Source organism: Erythrolamprus reginae, chromosome Z, assembly GCF_031021105.1.
Source record: "Erythrolamprus reginae isolate rEryReg1 chromosome Z, rEryReg1.hap1, whole genome shotgun sequence".
Lineage (NCBI taxonomy): Eukaryota > Metazoa > Chordata > Lepidosauria > Squamata > Dipsadidae > Erythrolamprus > Erythrolamprus reginae.
This window is the reverse complement of record NC_091963.1, coordinates 132,303,449-132,321,608: the sequence shown is the minus strand read 5'-3', so window position 1 is coordinate 132,321,608 and position 18,160 is coordinate 132,303,449. Positions and strand designations below refer to the sequence as shown.

Genomic DNA, 18,160 nt, shown 5'->3' with positions numbered 1-18,160 from the left:
CTGGTGTGGTTATGCACGCCCCTTACTGACCTCTTAGGGATCAGGTGAGGTCAACAGTAAATAGTCGGTAAAGTTTGGGGGCTTTGGTGACGAAACCACAGTCAGGTAGTGAGTCGGAGGCATTAATTACTCTGTTGCTAAAATTGTATTTTCTACAATCATGTTTGGAGCAATTCACTTTGAGTTTGTATCGGTTGTGTGCTCGTGTATTGTTGTGGTTGAAGCTGAAAAAGTCATTGACAGGAAGGACGTTGTAGCAAATAATTTTATGAGCTATGTTTAGGTTGTACCGAAGGTGACATAGTTCTAAGCTTTCTAAGCCTAGGATTTCAAGTCTGGTTGAAATCCTTAAGATTTCTATTAATATTTATTATTTCCTGTTTGCTTATTTGACTTCTACGACAATCATTAAATGTTGTACCTCATGATACTTGACAAACATATATATATATTTAATGTACACTGAGAGCATATGCACCAAAGACAAATTCTGCATGTGTCCAATCACATTTGGCCAATAAAGAATTCTATTCTATCATATTCGGGTGCCATTAAAATCCAAATAAATAAATAATGGAGTGGAGGGCTCTTCTCGTAAAGTATCTCTGGACACTTTCTAATGTATTTTTGTCAGATTATGTAGTGTGGGTTCCAAACAGATGAGCTGTATTCAAGGTCTGGCAAAAGTTTTGTATGCCGTTTAGTAGTGTGAGATTACTGGAGCAGAAGCTACATAGGATTAGGTTAACAACTCTTGAAGACTTTTTGCCGATGTTGTTGCAGTGGGTTTTGGCACTTAGGTCAGAATATTCCAAGGTCTTTTACAAAGTGAAGGCCGTCTACAAGGTCTTGTCTATTCAGCTTATATTTGGTGTTCCGATTCTTTTTGCCAACGTGCAGGAAGAATAAAGAGACATAAACCAATATCTCATAGATCTGCGTGTAAGAAGGGGTGTGTTTCCTTGTGCCACATAGTATGTTCAATCCGTTTCCTGGTCTAGTGTAAACGTGGCCCCAGCTAAGCGGAACGGCTTGTGGGGAGGCGCTAAATCTGCTAAATCTCTGGCACCCTCCCCGAAAAGCCGTTCCTCTTTATTTTGCCCGCTAAACACAAGCCTCCGAGAATACTTTTTTAAAATTATCGGTCGTGTTTTAATTGCCACGGTACAAATGCAGCGCCAACGGCATCCCGCCCTCTTAACCTTTTGCTCCCCTTGTGGGCGCCTTTTTTCTGGTGTGGGTGTGTGAAGGGGAAAAGGTCGCCCCGGCCCTGTCTTCCTACAGCCGGACGGAAAGCTCTTTCACAGGCATATAAACGGTCCTTTTTAAGAAGATTCCTTGAAAAAGGGGCTCCCTCAGGAAGAATCACCTCACCCTCTTTTGGCTTTCCACACGGGGGGGGGAGGGGGGAGCGCCCCCAACACTGGATTAACCCAGCCCACCTGTGGGTGTGGCGAGACTTTCTCCCCTCCCCTTTCGTGGCCTTCCGTTCCCAACCATCCTTATGCTAACTCCGATAATCCGGTTTGTCGGTTTAGATTGAAAGGTGGGCGACGACAAAGCCGGTCCCCCCACTTCACATCGGGGCCCCCCCCGCCCTCTCGGTTTTGTTGAGAGTCTCCTCTCTGCCGCTCCCCCGCTCCTCTTCCTCTCTTTCGGCAGTTCCCCCCCATTGAGAAAGTAAAGCCACAGCTTTCTCTACGGCAGCCCATCCGGAACGCCATGAATCTATTCCGCTTCCTGGGAGACATCTCGCATCTGTTGGCTATAATCATCTTGCTGTTGAAAATTTGGAAGACCAGATCCTGTGCTGGTAAGAAAAACGGGAGGGTGGGGCGGGCGGGGGCAGGAAAGGGAAGATCATCAACACATCCCTTCCTTAGGTCTCTGAAATGGCTTTTTTTTTTCTGGCCTGAAAAGGTTTTGTTTCCAACTAGTGCATGTATGGGATCTGAGCCTCAACCGACTTGGGAGCTGATTTACACGTGCAATTAATTTACCAAATTTGCTATAATCCTCTCTTTAAATCCTTCCTCTGTGTATATTGTGAGGGTTAACTTCCATGTTGTCTGTCTGTCTGTCTATCTACCTATCTACCTACTTACCTACCTACCTATCTACACACCTACCTACCTATCTACATACCTACCTACCTACATCTACCTACCTACCTACCTATGTATCTATCTATCATTTGAGTTGAAAGGGACCTTGCAGATGATCAAGTCCAACTCCCTGCTCAAGCAGGAAACCCTACGCCATCCCAGCCAGATGGCAGTCCAATTTCCTTTTGAATGTGTCGAGTGATGGCAGGCTGTTCCACAGCAGGCTGTTCCACTGGTTGATCGCTCTCACTGTCAGAAAGTTCTTCCTTATTCCCAGGTTGAATCTCTCCTTGGTCAGTTTCCATCCGTTGCTCCTGGTCTGGCCCTCTGGTGCCCTGGAAAATAGTGTGACCCCCCTCCTCTATTTTCCAGGTCACCTCAAAGTAAACTTTCCAAAATCACATACAAGTTGGATTGTCTATCCATTTTATCTATCTGTCTATATAGTCTTATTTTCTATCTCCTTTTTTTAATTATATAGATTTATATTTCTGGAACTTAACTGGGTTATTATTGTGACTTTCGTTATATGTATCTACTATGACACAGTTTTAGAAAGACCCAGTATTTATAGGTTAAAACTCGTGTTCTATATTTAAAACCTCTTATTTATTGCTTTTAGAGAAAGAATTGCTTTGAAAAAGTGAATGGCCATCCTGGTTGGACAAAAAAAGGCAGATATAAAGGAAGCATTCATGCAGAAAAGTTGATGATGTTCTTTCTTTTTTTTAAAAAAAAAAGCTAATTTGTTAAAGGCAATGAATAATAAGATGGAAACTACTTGAGGCGGGATTGGATAAAACTGGCTTATCTCTTCCTTCTGACAACCCCTTTGGCCCTATCGCAGAGATGGCAAACCTATGGCACGGGTGCCACAGGTGGCACGCGGAGCCATATCTGCTGGCACGTGAGCTCTTGCCCTAGCTCAGCTCCAACATGCATGTGTATGCCGGCCATCTGATTTTTGACTTGCATAGAAGATCTGGGAGGGCGTTTTTGGCCTCTAGAGAGCTCTAGGGAGATGGGGGAGGGAAGCCTTTGGAGCCTGGGGAGAGCAAAACATGGACCTACTGGTCTACAGAGGCTCTCGGCAGAGGGGGAATTGCTTTCGCCCTTCCCAGGCATTGAATTATGGGTGTGGACACTCGCGCATGCATGATAGTGTGCGCGCACATTTTTCAGCACCCAAGGAAAAAAAGGTTCACCATCACTGCCCTATAGAAAAAGAAGTAAGTCAGATTGTTGATGTGGATTTTCTTAGACTTGAACAAAAAGCATGAGTATATCTAGGAAAGATTAAGTCCTGCTAGTAATGCTTTCTGATAGACTAGAACCATGATGGCAAACTTATGGCATAAGTGCCACAGATGGCACACAGAACCATATCTGAAGGCACATGAGCCGTTGTCCTATGTCAGTTCCAGCGCACATGTGCATGCTGGCCAGCTGATTTTCTGCCTTCCGGAGGGCAGAAGGGAGGCCTTTTTCACCTGCCCCAGACTTCAGGAAAGTCTCCAAATCATGTGGATAGCAAAAAATGGACCCAACAGGCCTACTGGAAGTCCGGAGGCTTCAGTGAGGTCTGCGCACATGTGTGGGGCACAGCGCGGGGTAGGTTGTGCGTGCATACACAGGGGAGGGCAATGCATTATGGGTATGGGCATGTGCATATGCACCCTTTTGGCACCTGAGCAAAAAAAGGTTCGCCCTCACTGGAATACAATAACAAAGTTGGAAGGGACCTTGGAGGTCTTCTAGTCCAGTATTTCCGAAAGTGTGGTACGCAAAGAGTTTGGTGGGGTACGTGGTCAGAAAATGTTCTGAATTACACCTTGCCTTTTCCAACCTCATATTTATGTGAAGTTGCTTCTTCAGCATTGGTAGACATTGTCTACAGCAGTGATTTTCAACCTTTTTTCAGCCGCAGCACATTTTTTACATTTACAAAATCCTGGGGCACACCACCAACCAAAATGACACAAAATGACACTCTAACACAGTACATATTATACATATAGTTAACAATATAGTTTCTAAATGTATTTATACTCACTTAGTGAGCCTGTTTCAATGAACACAAAAGGGATATCCTGGCAGGAAGGTAGTTTGGGGACCCATGTTTAATTTCCCCACGGCACACCTGACCATGTCTCACGGCACACTAGCGTGCCGTGGCACACTGGTTGAAAAACACTGGTCTACAGGACTTAATGTCTGATCTACAAGGAACAGACTATTAGACATGGAACCACATCTCAGATTAAAATTAACAACCACCAAATTATGACGATCTGTCATCTCAGCACAAATAATTTCATCCTTCTCATTGATCCAAATAAAGGTTATTTATAATATAACTTATTTATATTTTTCGTTTATTATTATTTTGTGTATGTACCAAAAAGAGAAAAAATATTTTGATTATTATTAAAATGCATCAATTTTTTTTAAAAAGGGGTACTAAACGTTATGAAAATTATAGAAGGAGTACCCAAATGTCAAAAGTTTGAGAAACACTGTTCTAGTCCAAACCCCTGCATAGGCAGGAAAACTTTAGACAAATGGTCATCCAACATCTTCTTTAAATCTTCCAGGAACATTCATAACTTCTAGAGGCAAGTTGTTCCACTGATTAATTGTTCTAACTTTCAGGAAATTTCTCCTTAAGTTCTAGATTGCTTCTCTCCCTGATTAGTTTCCACCCACTGTTTCTTATTGTTCCCTCAGGTGCTTCTGAGAATAGCTTGACTCCCTCTTCTTTGTGGCAATCCCTGATATTGGAACACTGCTATCATGTCTCTAGTCCTCCTTTTCATCAAACTGATGGTTGGGAACTGCTTATTATGCCAGTTCCAGGCCTCTTCTGAATTTTTTAATGCTACAAACTTTCTCTATGTTAAGGAGGTATGACACTGGATGATGAATGGTGAGGAGTTTTGAAGGATCTTCTCTGTTTTTCCTAATGGTCAAGATCTTCTGCTCTTTCCCTTAATGTCAAAAATGGTTATTTTCTCATCTGATCATGAGTTATGTTGGCTTGTGCTTTTCTTGCAGGGATCTCGGGGAAGAGCCAAGCTCTCTTTGCCATTGTCTTCACTACTCGGTACCTAGACCTATTTACAAACTACATCTCATTGTATAACACCTCCATGAAGGTACAGGAGTGATGTTGGATTACATAGTGTACTATTGTGACTAGTTAGAAGGCTAGTAGGCTTGGTGCCACAGAAAATAAGTTAACGAGTTTCTGTTGTGTTCTACTACTTTCTGTATGCACACTTTGCTTCAATAATATGGCATGGCTATAAGATACAAAAAGGGATGAGATAAGGCAGTCTTTTACAATGGTGGTTTTATGCAAAAAATCCAAAAGTTCTTTCTCCTATTTTAATGAAATCTCCTGCTAGCAAATGATGAAGTCTTCATTTGTTTATCACAGAGCTTGTCATGTTAGCAGCATTTGCACGGTACAAGGAAATAAGTTGATGAAGAAGATTTTGATGTGGACATCAGGTGATGCGTTAGCAGAGAATAAGTGTTAGAACATTGTTAGCAATTTAGATTTTAGCCATAAAGAAACACATCACCCTGCGAGTAGTCCTGAATAAGCTAAATGTAAGTAGGTGGCATATTATTATGTCAATTAATTAAAGAATAAAACCAGTGTATTGGTTGACAGCTCTGACCTTGAAAAACAGTTGTAGAGTATGTTAAGCTGATTCGTGAGATTGGTGTCCCAATTCTCAGTGGATCTCATTTACAGTGGATCTCAATTAGAGATGGAAACAGCTTAATGATATTGGGGGAGGGATTGGTTACAGTTGTCATTATTATTATTATTTATTATTATTTATTAGATTTGTATGCCGCCCCTTTCCGTAGACTCGGGGCGGCTCACAACAGAAGAATTGTGGGAACTGATGCCCTCCAGATAATGCTGAGCTTGAAAATTTGCCACATATTATCATTGGCAGATTGCTTGGGAACCTTTGCAATATCTAGAAGGCTTCGTGTTCCTCATACTTCATATAAATGAGGAGATAACAAGAAGGGATCTAATTTGCAAGAAGGAACCATAATTTTTCAGAGGGAGATCCCTAGAGGAAAGACATTGAAAGGTTCAGAGTTTTGGCATTGATTACACTAAATATCTGAGAGATGAAATGATATTTAATTTCAATTACCCTTCTTGATCTACGTTATCTCCTGCAGGTGGTGTATGTTGCCTGTTCCTATGCTACCGTATGGATGATCTATAGCAAATTCAAAGCCACCTATGATGGCAACCATGATACCTTCAGAGTGGAATTCCTGGTTATTCCAACAGCAGTGTTAGCTTTCCTAGTAAATCATGATTTCACACCCTTAGAGGTAATTAAACGTATGCTAGTGTAAACAAGCTTAAGCCCTAGATACTTAACTTGCAGCTATATGATGTGTTCAAGTCCTATGGCTAAAATTATCCATTTAATTGGCAAATGGCCATCTTTAATATTCTAGTCTTTGCTTGTTCCGCTACTTTATAGCTAGTTCCTTTTAGGATTACAAGCTTGAACTAATTTTGCTTTCCAAACCAACACTACATTTATTCAGCTATTCCTATCTGCTCATGTGTTTATTCAATGGTACTGGAATAGAACTGTGATATACCTACAATCGTTTAAATTGGAAACTGTTCTTTCAAAAAAGAAACAACAAGCAGAAGACATTATTAAGCATTATGTGATCTATGAGTTTATAACCTCCATTTTTACTTTAAAAGAAAAACTATCCAACAATCGATTGGAGCAACAGAGGTGTCAAGAGAGTATTTGAATCTAGACATAATTAAGTTGTAACTTGCCAAATCTTGACCAACTTGACTCATTGAATTCTGTGCAGCTCAAGCATGAACTAATTTAGCCTGGGTTCAGCTTTATATTGTTGGCAGATAAGTCAAAGGTTCAAACTTCAAAAAAGTGTTGATTTCTGGCAATCTTCTTTGTGTAGTTTTCTGGGCAAGAATGCAGAAGTATAATCAACTAACTGTCTTACTCCAGGATGATAGTGATGATGCTGATTTTAACTTCTTGATCTATTGTTGTTGTTGTTATATTATTATTATTATTATTATTATTATTATTATTATTATTATTATTGATTAGCCAATATTTGACTCAGCACTGCCATCTATGCAGGCAGTTCTCCGAAGACAACTCAGGCAATCCTTGACTTACGACTTAATGAAATTGTAATGGACCTCCCCAAAAGTATTTACTACCCAGTTCTGACAGCCACATACAGTTCACATACACCCCCAGTCATGTGACTGCATTTTGGGCTCTCAGCAATCAGCCCACATTTATGGCCATTGCAGTGTCCCATAGTCACATGACTATATGACATTTTTGTCCATACCCATCGTTTACTTCCAATTTTGGGGGGAAATTCCCAATAGCAAACAATCAATACATGTATGGATCACAAATTCATTTAACCATGGCAATTCACTTAATAATTCTGGCAAAAAAAGATAAGAGAATTTAATCAGTCAGGTAAGATTTACTGTATTACCAATCATGACTTTAAAGGGCAAGCTCCATTATAGTTGTAAGTTGAGGACTACCTGTAACCTATTAAAGGATGGGGTACTTGGAATTCACAAAACACCCAGTATGAGGGTTTTTTGGGTGACAGTTTACAAAGAGATGCATGTTGCACTAAGATTTGTAGTCTTTCACAAACAACACTATGAACAAGTGAGCTGGAGCAGACCTGCCCTTAGTTCATGACTCAAGTCCATCCTGAATCTTGCAGTGCAATGATGGACCACACAGATATTCAGTTCTGACTAACTGCTGTGACAGCAACACAAACTTGGGAATATAATGAGCTGTAATCAGAAAATAAACCATGGTCGCATTGTGTCCAATATTTTAATATGAAATTAATTTTTAAAAAATTAAAAAACAAAATATAAAGCAATTTTTCTCCTGGATTCCTCCAGATTCTCTGGACCTTCTCCATCTACCTGGAGTCAGTGGCTATTTTGCCACAACTCTTCATGGTCAGTAAAACCGGTGAGGCAGAGACCATCACAAGTCATTATCTCTTTGCTTTGGGAGTCTACCGGGCCCTCTACCTGTTCAACTGGATTTGGCGCTATCAGTTTGAGGGGTTCTTCGACCTCATTGCCATTGTGGCTGGCTTGGTGCAAACGATACTATACTGCGATTTCTTCTACCTCTACATTACAAAAGGTATTTTACAACAAGAGCAAATGGAAACTAGATCTGCTGAAATCCCGTTAGCATGAGTTAGAGAAGTGCCCCTCTACCTGGACTTACGGTGTTTGAGTTGGGTGACCATATAAATGTATTTAATAAATAAATCTGGGATCTTTAGCAAGGTGCCTGAGATTTTAAAATTACTTGGGAATCAGTACATCTCAAACACGTCTCCAATGTGCATTGACTAAATGTTACTGCTAAACTGGAAGCTCACTAGAGGGCACTCTTCAGCCAAAACCTTTTTGATGCTAGGAATATATTAACCAATAGCTCTTTACTAATAATAAGTTGAAAAATTAATTAGCAATTTCATTACCTTTTTTCCTAGGATCATAAAGAAGTTGCAGAAAAATAGTACTCAGATATTCAAAACTGTGAAGCACTAAAAAGCTACTTCTGTAGGATTCAATAAAATAGGATCTGTTGAACTAGTATAACAGAAATCGAATTAATTATTCTGTTAAACGGCAATTGCTTGACAAATATGTATTGCTTTTTTACTGTTTTTACTTGTAGCATCAAAATTATTTTAACTGTGTTGAGTACTAAAAACATTAATGAAATGTGTATCTTTTTTTAAAGTCTAAGATTATTATATCCAATCTATGTTCATGCATAGAGATCTCAATAGTTGGTTGAGGAATTCTTGGAGTTGAAGTCCACAAGTTTCAAATTGCCAGGTTTAGAGACCTCCATGCAAGCACATAGGCATACATCCACTACAAAAGTACAATTACAAAGGTATATAGACCTAAAAGCAACCATAAGAAAACACTTTAGTTTGTGATTTAGCTAAAGTTGTCTTCTGTCAGAAATCTCCTCAGTCCAGTTTCCCACACTTTTCAGCCCCTCTTCCACAAATATTGGCATTGCAAATTTGATACATATACTCAGTTTTTGTTGCTTGATTTTTTAAAAAAGTCTATTTTGGGTTTCTGCAACTTGAATTTTCCACTTAATACAGGTAGTCCTATTGTTTGTTCAATGATTGTTCAAAGTTACAATAATGCTGAAGAACCGTTGTACCTACCTGAACGGTCTTCTCGATGCTCTGGAAGGAGAGTCCAGGATGGGTTAACCCTCAATGCTATTGGTAGAGACTGAGTTATAAATTAATAAATTAACATGTTAATTAGGCACCGCCCCTTGCCTGCCCCCAAGGGCTCAGTTTCAAAAAACGAAGTCATTATAATTCAACACAATTTTATTGAACCCATATCAACACAACCAACTAAAAGCTGTAAACCCAATCCCTTGAATCAAACGATTACTTGGGCGGGTCTGGACTCTCCTTCCAGAGCATCGAGAAGACCGTTCAGGTAGGTACAACGGTTCTTCTCCACTGCTTCTGGAAGGAGAGTCCAGGATGGGATATACCCCAGTTCTAGTCCAAGGGTGGGAGAGTGCAGATTCATGGATCAACAGTAGAAGAACAAACCCTCTGCAAAACCCTCCTCCCAAACGAAGCCTCAGCTGAGGCGTACATGTCCAGTTTATAATGCCGGATAAACGTAGAAGGAGCAGTCCACGTTGCTGCCCGGCATATGTCCTCGGCCGAAGCCTGCGTCCTCCAGGCTGCTGATGTGGCCGCGCTGCGAGTGGAATGAGCAGTAATCCCCTGAGGGAGAATGTGAGGTGTAGTTCCGTAAGCCTCAGCAATACACTCGCGGATCCAACGGCTGATTGACCTGGGAGAGACCCCAAGCCCCGATCTAGTCTGTGAGAAAGAGATGAACAACCTTTCAGACCTTCTAAAGGACTCTGTCCTTCTAATATATATTTTGACTGCTCTCCTGACATCCAGCTTGTGCCACCGGAGTTCTAACTGATGGTGTCCATGAGTACAAAAATCAGGTAACACTATCTCTTGTTTCCTGTGAAACAGGGAATTGATTTTAGGTATAAAAGTTGGATCTAACCTTAAAACCAGTCTGTCAGGGTAAAATATACAAAGATCTGGACGTATGGAGAGGGCTGAAATGTCCGAAACCCTTCTGGCTGACGTAATCGCGACCAAGAAGGCCGTTTTAATAGTAAGGAGCCTAAGTGCTATGGACCGTAGTGGTTCAAATGGCGGACCGGTCAATGCCTTTAGCACCAGTGACAGGTCCCATGACGGGAAGCGATGAATTGGTGGGGGATTAGTATTCGCAGCACCTTTAAGAAAATCCTTTATCCAAGGATGGAAGGATAGAGACCTAAACTCTCCTGTTCTAATAACAGTTGACAGAGCTGCGACCTGCCTCCTGAGGGTATTTGGAGCTAAACCTCGCTTCAAACCTGCCTGGAGGAACCCCAATACCTGTAACACTGAAGCTGACGCCAAGTCCATGTTGTTCTCCTGACAGAATTTACAGAAGGCCGACCAGGTGGCCTGGTATATTCTTGAGGTGGATGGCCTCCTAGCTGCCTGCATTGTTGAAATAATGTCATCAGGCAAGTTATGTTCTCTCAATCTGCCCCGCTCAATCTCCAGACGGTCAACTGGAACCACTGGGGATCTGGGTGTTGGACTGATCCTTGGCTGAGGGATATTTTCGTGTCCGGAATCCTCCATGGCGGGGAGACTGAGAGGGACACTAGGTCCGAAAACCATGGTCTGCGAGGCCAGTACGGGGCCACCAGAATCACTTCTGCCTTCTCCTGCAAAATCTTGTCGACTACTTTTTGCAGAATCTTTGTCGGCGGGTAGGCATAGAGGAGACCTTGTGGCCAACTGGAAATTAAGGCATCGACCCCCTCCGCTTCGTGCGAGGGGTAGCGGGTATAATATCTGGGGAGTTGCGCATTGTTGTGCGTTGCGAACATGTCCACCAGAGGCGTGCCGAAGCGCTCCGTGATCATCCGGAATAGTTGCGAGTCCAGCTTCCATTCCGTCGGGTCGAGCGTGGTTCTGCTCAGCCAATCGGCCTGAGTGTTGTCCACTCCTGCGATATGCTCTGCTGATAACGATTGCAGATTCCTCTCGGCCCAGGTGAAGAGGGCTGAAGCCTCCTGCATGAGGCGTCGTGACCTGGTACCCCCCTGGTGGTTGAGGTAGGCCTTGGTCGCGACATTGTCCGTCAAGACTAATACATGCTTGTTCTGTACTAGAAGGGTGAAGTGTTGGAGTGCCAGAAAGACTGCCCTTAGCTCTAACAGATTGATGTTCACCGGGTTGAGGTCCTCCGTGGACCAGAGTCCCTGGGCGCATTGTTGACCGATATGCGCTCCCCAACCCGACAAGCTGGCATCCGTCGTCAGTGTGAGTAGGTCGTGAGTGCGAAACGACAGCCCTCGGTACAAGGCTGGGGAGGCCCACCATGCCAGGGATTCTTTCACATCCCTCGGCAGGCGGACTCGCACATTGGAATGACTTGTCCTGACCTTCTGTGCCGGGAGAAGAAACCATTGAAGGCTTCGGATGTGGTGTCTGGCCCATGGAATGATCCCTATACATGAGACCAGAGTTCCCAGAACTTTGGACAAGAAGGCCATGGACGACTTCCTGTCCTTCTGAAGGGAAGAAATGAGAGAAATGATGTTCTTCCGCCTGTCTCGGGAAAGATACACCATACATGAGGTCGTGTCTATGATTGCGCCCAGATGTAGGAGCGTGGTAGATGGAATCAACTGGCTCTTGGGCACATTGATAGTAAAGCCGTGCTCCGTCAAGGTGCTCATCGTCAGGGCGAGATCTCGCTGGGCCTGGGCCTGAGATTTGGACAGGATCACAATATCGTCCAAATAGGCCATCAGGCGCACCGATTGTGCACGTAGGCTCGCCGTGAGGACGTCCAACAGTTTGGTGAAGGTTCTTGGCGCCGATGAAAGGCCGAATGGCATGGCCTTGTACTGATAATGGACGCCTTCGACGCAGAAACGCAGGAACCTTCGGTGAGGTGGGTAAATTGGTACATGTAGGTACGCCTCCTTCAGGTCCAGTGATGTTAAAAGGTCCTGGGGGCGAACTGCCGCTAGGATGGTTTGCAACGAGTGCATCCTGAATTTCCTGTACAGAATGTACAGATTTAACTGCTTCAAATTCAGGATCAAACGGCAACCTCCCGACGACTTTGGAACTGTGAAGATCATGGAATAGAAACCGGTCCCCCTGGCGTGCTGTGGAACCGGCTCTATAGCGTGAATATGCAACAGATGTTGTATTTCTTGAAACAGTTCCCTCTTTTTGGTCGTATTCCTTGGTGTCGGGCACTGGAGGAAACGGTTGGGTGGGGGCTGAAGGAACTCCAACCTTAGGCCTCCAGACACCGTGGCTATTGCCCACCTGTCCGAGGAAGTGGCACGCCAGCAGGCACTGTAGAGGCGAAGCTTCCCCCCTAGCGGTTGAGTGCTGTCGAAGTCATTTGGGGCGCTTGAAGCCTCTCTGACTTGTACCTCTAAAAGGGCGTCGAGCCTGCTGATAGCCTCTGGTTCTATCCTGGAAGCCGGCCCGGTCATTCCGAAAGGATGAGGCTTGGTTGAAACGACCCTGAGAATAGGGCCTTTGGTTCTGACCTGTGCCGGAAGAGTTGTCCCAGCGAAAGGACTGCCTCCTGTTGTAAGGCGTAGACCTCCTATCCTGCCGTCTGTTGGACCTGGGCAGGACCTTCCGTTTGTCCTTATCCTCGACAAGGACCTTATCGAGAACTTCTCCAAACAGATCAGCTCCGCGGAAGGGAGAGGAAGCCAGGCGCCACTTCGACTTGGTGTCGGCTGGCCAGCTTCTAAGCCACAATAAGCGCCTTGAGGACAAGTTGGTGGACATCCCCCTTGCCGAAAATTTGGCAGAGTGGAGAGTGGCATCCGCCGAGAACTCCGCTGCGGCTAACAATTTACTTAAGTCCTGTCTCATCCTGCCATCTTCCGGTCCAAGGCGGGACATCATGTCCTCAATCCAAACGATGGACGCTCGATTGAAAAAAGAAGCAGCGGCCGCTGCACGAAAGGCCCAGCCGGACATGGAGTGTGATTTTCTTATAAGGATCTCTGCCTTCCTGTCCTCCGGCTTCAAATTGTCCCCCGATTCCGCTGGAACCATGGCATTTGACACCAGATTTACCACTGGATGATCAATTGGGGGAAACTGAAGAAGATTCTCAACCTCTTCATCAAATGAATACAGCTTGCGCTCCAGCATTGATGGGCCTTGAGCTGCAGCTGGGTGTTGCCATGGCCTCTTTGCATTTTGAATAAAAATATCTGATGCCGGAATATGGTCTGTTTCAGGCTGAGGTTCTTTGAGCAATGTAGTAGATCTGGGAGTGTCTGCGGGCTTTGCAATGCCCGGCAGGTCCACTGCTTGTTTGGCCTTGTGTAACAGTGTGCGAAACAAGGCAGGTTTAAAGATCCCTGGGACAGATGGCTGCTCAGGTAAAGCCTCATCGTCTGAGAAGTCGTAGTCCTTTTCACTACCTTCATGCCAAGATGGTTCCTCTGAGAACCCCACACCTGAAAGGGGCGGTGCAGACCATAAATTCCGTCTTTGTGGTTGAAGTGGCTGTTGGTTGCACTGTTGCACCCCCGTTGCTATGCCCTGTGAATAGACATTGTTGATCATCTCTTGAACAGCTGGCGAGAGACTCTGCCAGGTGTCATGTTGGTCTCTGAGCCCAGCAGCAGTAGGGGTGAATGAAGCTGAAGGCCCTGCCTTGGCCTGGGGTGAAAACCCCCACAAGGGCCTGGAAGTGGTTGCAGAGCCAGGTCTACTCTGAATAGGCTGAGGCTGTGGATCAGCCTGGCGATCTGGGGACCAATCTCTCCCTGGTAGAAAACCCCCTGGGGCCATTGAGCTAGGAGTCAAGGGTCGTGGAAAATGACCCACACCCGGAGAAGGCCCAACATTCGAGGGGGGAGCCTGGAGAACTGTCTCCAATCGTTGCTCTAGGGCCAAGATGCGCTTCTCCGCCTCCCTGAGGGCTGAGGGAGAGGGGCCCTGTGAAGACTTGGGTTTAGATCTCCCCTTGTCTTTAATCTTGGGAGCGGGAGTCGAGGGGGCAGCTTGCTCACCACCAACATTTGACTGATCCATTGTAGTCACAAGATGACAAGCTTCACAAGAAGAAGAAAAACCGTTGTATACGTAGCCACCCACGAAGGCTGCCTGCGATGTGACAGCGGTGAAAACGAGGGAGAAAATGGCCGCCGCCGTTGACGAGGGACTCTGCCCGTCGCCCCACCCCTTCAGGCGAACCTTCGCGCCTTTTTTTACTCTCCGTTCCAACGTAAGAGGGGGGGGTTTTCCCGCTCAAATTTGAGCCCAAAATGGCGGTCGCGGTAGAATAGGGCGGTAATGCACCGTCGCCCGTGCTCGCGCAACCCTGCCGGCTGTCAGGAAAACCTGAGGTCCCCGAGCCGTAGCCTGGCCAGCCGCTTTTAATTGCCTCTTTCCCCGAAGAGGAACTGCCGCTCATCAGCTGGGAGTCGGTTCCCAAGCGCGCAAGCGCGCGAAGATCCAAAGCCGGTAAAAACCTCAGCGGCGGCGGCATTAGCGGCGGCGGCGGCTTTGTATTCCTTTCGCCGCCGAACATATGGTGAGCGGCTGTCACACAGCCGAGCCGCATTGCCTCGGACTCCTGGTCTTTCTCTGATTTCTTTTCTTCCTGGGGAGAGCGATCTCTCTGGGTAACTCCCCATCAGCCGCCCAGTGGGGGGGGCGGACCCCCCCACCTTCGGCTGCAGCCGGGTCTGGCCGCGGAGGCCAGTGACCCATGGCTGAACCCCCTTCGCAAAACTGTACCCGCTGAGGGAAGAGGTTTCCCGGGGGAAACGATGGGGGTTGTGCCCACGGAGGGCAGAAACCCCATTCTTCTTGTCAAGACGTTCCTGAAAAACAAGAAACAGAAAATAAAACAGATTAGTCAACAACAACACATTTTATTCACTTTTTTTAAAACTAAATTATTTCACTACAGTAAACTCATGTGTCTCTCCAACGACTGAGTTTTTGAAACTGAGCCCTTGGGGGCAGGCAAGGGGCGGTGCCTAATTAACATGTTAATTTATTAATTTATAACTCAGTCTCTACCAATAGCATTGAGGGTTAACCCATCCTGGACTCTCCTTCCAGAAGCAGTGGAGAATGAATGGATTTAAAACAGGTTCTTGAAGTTATAACTGTTGAAGCAGTGGTGAAATCCAATTTTTTTAACTACCTGTTCTCTGGGCGTGGCTTGGTGGGTGTGGCAGGGAAAAAATACTGCAAAATGTACATTCCCACCCAACCCTGAGGCCAGCCAGAGGGGGTAATTGCCGGTTCTCCGAACTACTCAAAATTTCTACTACCACTTCTCCAGAACCTGCTGGATTTCATCCCTGGGTTGAAATAATGGTATGGTCATGTGATTGTAATCTGGGCATTTGGCATCTTGTTCGAAATTACAAATAGCTGCCAACTGTCCTGCAAGCATCTGATCACCATGTGCAATCTTTTCTGCTGGCTTCCCCAAAATGTCAATAGGAAAGCCAGCAGGGAAGGTTGCAAGCCACCGCCACCTGCTAAGAGAATTCCCTGCCTTCTCTGGGGGCTGCCTGAAAAAAGCTCCATGCTGAAATCCAAGTAGGATTTTTGCACAGGCTGTTTTCAAACCCACCTACACAAATTGAGAGGCCTCTCCTTTGGAACAAAGTGTTTTCTTCATAGTCTGGCTTGGTTTTTGGCACAGAACTTTTTCAGTCAAAACCCAGAGTCAAGAGTGAGCCCTTTCCACTCTGAAAGTTGAAAACACTATGCAGAAATCCAAGCAGAATTTTCAACCAGAGAATTTTCAGGCCAAGAGTAGAAGCCTTTGGATCTGAAAATTCAGCCTTTTTGCATAATCCCAACCCTCCTTCACATGCCCTCACTCCTTTCCACCCAACAATGCCTGAGACTTTTAACATCTTACCAGCGTCCCCATTGCCTACAAGATTATGGGAAGCCACCAGGAAATTGCTTCACTTAATGACCAGGGCATTCACTTAATAACAGCAACTGAGCTACCTGGATTCCTGACACGAAGCACTTGGTTGTACTTTATATCATCATTGCTTCGTGACAAAAGTCCTGATCCCGATCACTATTGTAGATTGAGAAGTACCTCTATTGCTTTTGTTTCATACGGATAGCAGACAATTGGGATTCTTATTGAAATATATACAGTGGAAGTAATAGTATATATTTCTATTCTGCCGTAACTCCCCCCCCACACACACACACACAACTTTTCATTTTTTGATTCCCATAACAGTATGTTAGTATTCCATTCCTAATAAATATGCTATCCTCAAAAGGCTGTTTTGAGCATTATATGAGCCTCTGTGGTACAGTGGTTAGAGTGCACTACTGCAGGCTATTTCTGCTGACTGCTGGCTGACTGGAATTTGACAGTTCAAATCTCACTGGCTCAAGGTTGACTCAGCCTTCTGAGGTGTGTAAAATGAAGATGAAAATTGTTGGGCGCAAGATGCTGACTCTGTAAACTGTTTAGAGAAGGTTGTAAAGCGCTATGAAGTGGTATATAATGCTGTTACTCTAATGCTCATATACTGTATGTCCTCATAGTGCTATTTTGATAGAAAGACTAGGACCCAAGCCATCCTCCCAAGTTCTCTGCCTTTAACTTGCATCCTTATTTTATCTGGTTCCCTTTTATTGATATATCTTTGTATGGTTTTTATGCTTTTATCTGTACACCATCCAGTCACTCTGAGAGTGAGATTACCAGTATCTAAATTTAATAGATGGATGTACAGATAAAAAATAAAACAATGCTATCAGTATATTAAATAAGAGCAAAAATTTTATGGTGTCCTGTGTATAATCACTGTTCTTGGTTAATGGTTTAATTAAAATATTATGAAAAATACATTATCTCTCTCTAGAAGCAATGGCACCATATTACTTGATATGTTGCCTTAAGTTTAATGAAGTTCTTACCTCTTCTTATTTCTATTTCCTCTTGCAGTTCTAAAAGGCAAGAAGTTGAGTTTGCCTGCATAAGATCAAGACTGTAACGAAATGCTTTGGCCAAGGAGAATGAAGGGAATGCTTCACAGAAAATTAGACATGCAGATTGAGATTTTAAATATTAGTATTCTATTGATCTCAATTTCCACCCTGAACTTTGATCTAAGTGTGGTTTGAGATAAAACGACGGTCCTTCTACAAAAACAGACTGCTATAATTGGGGGTGAGGTGAAGCACAGCGTGAATCCCAAGTTAACAATGACTACTCCTGGTTAATATGTAAATGGTAGATTTTGGGGTTTTTTAACCCATTTTTATCATTCTCGGTGTCTATAATGCTTGAGTATTATTTTTGATGAATCAGCACAAGTAGGAAATACATTTTTTAAAAAATCTATTATCTCTATCCTTTGTTTGCACTCATTATTTTGGGTGTTATGTTGATAAATGCTAATATGAAATGCAAGCTTTTCTGTTCATGAAGGCCTGGTGCTACAAAGCTATCCAGATAGACAGGAATGCTTGCAAATTGTTTCTTTCTTTTAAGTATGGGTTTCCTTGGATCTGTTTTTAAAACGTTGGTGGCAAGAAAATATCTTTCTCCTTTAAATATTTTGTCACTTATTCTTTCATTTTTGTATTATTTGATGGTTAAATCTTCACCCACTACAAATAAAATGGAAAAACTCTTCCCCTTATTAATTAGTGCCTTTGTGGGAAGGTTGGGAATTTAAATAAAAATAAATTCTGCTTTTTTGCCAGTTTTAATCTTTGTGCTTCAGAGTATATTGTGCTATTCGTTTTCATTGTCTCATATTTCTTTAATAGTGCTTTTTCTGATCTCTCTTATAGTGACTTAT

The 18,160-nt window shown here is 43.9% G+C and overlaps 1 protein-coding gene across 1 annotated transcript; it reads left to right on the top strand.

Moving 5' to 3' along the window:
- The first annotated feature begins 1,074 nt into the window (after positions 1-1,074).
- On the top strand, positions 1,075-18,068 carry KDELR1 (KDEL endoplasmic reticulum protein retention receptor 1). The gene is made up of 5 exons (XM_070727892.1): positions 1,075-1,813; positions 5,160-5,260; positions 6,318-6,476; positions 8,092-8,344; positions 17,299-18,068. The coding sequence occupies exons 1-5, from the start codon at positions 1,723-1,725 to the stop codon at positions 17,331-17,333; spliced, it is 639 nt and encodes a 212-aa protein (XP_070583993.1). The 5' UTR covers positions 1,075-1,722; the 3' UTR covers positions 17,334-18,068.
- The last annotated feature ends 92 nt before the right edge of the window (positions 18,069-18,160 follow it).

Excerpts from the sequence above, each read along its gene's own strand:
- KDELR1 (XM_070727892.1), top strand. The coding sequence starts at position 1,723 with ATGAATCTATTCCGCTTCCTGGGAGACATCTCGCATCTGTTGGCTATA. Across the intron at positions 1,814-5,159 it reads GAAGACCAGATCCTGTGCTG|GGATCTCGGGGAAGAGCCAA; the intron begins GTAAGAAAAACG and ends CTTTTCTTGCAG. Across the intron at positions 5,261-6,317 it reads TGTATAACACCTCCATGAAG|GTGGTGTATGTTGCCTGTTC; the intron begins GTACAGGAGTGA and ends TATCTCCTGCAG.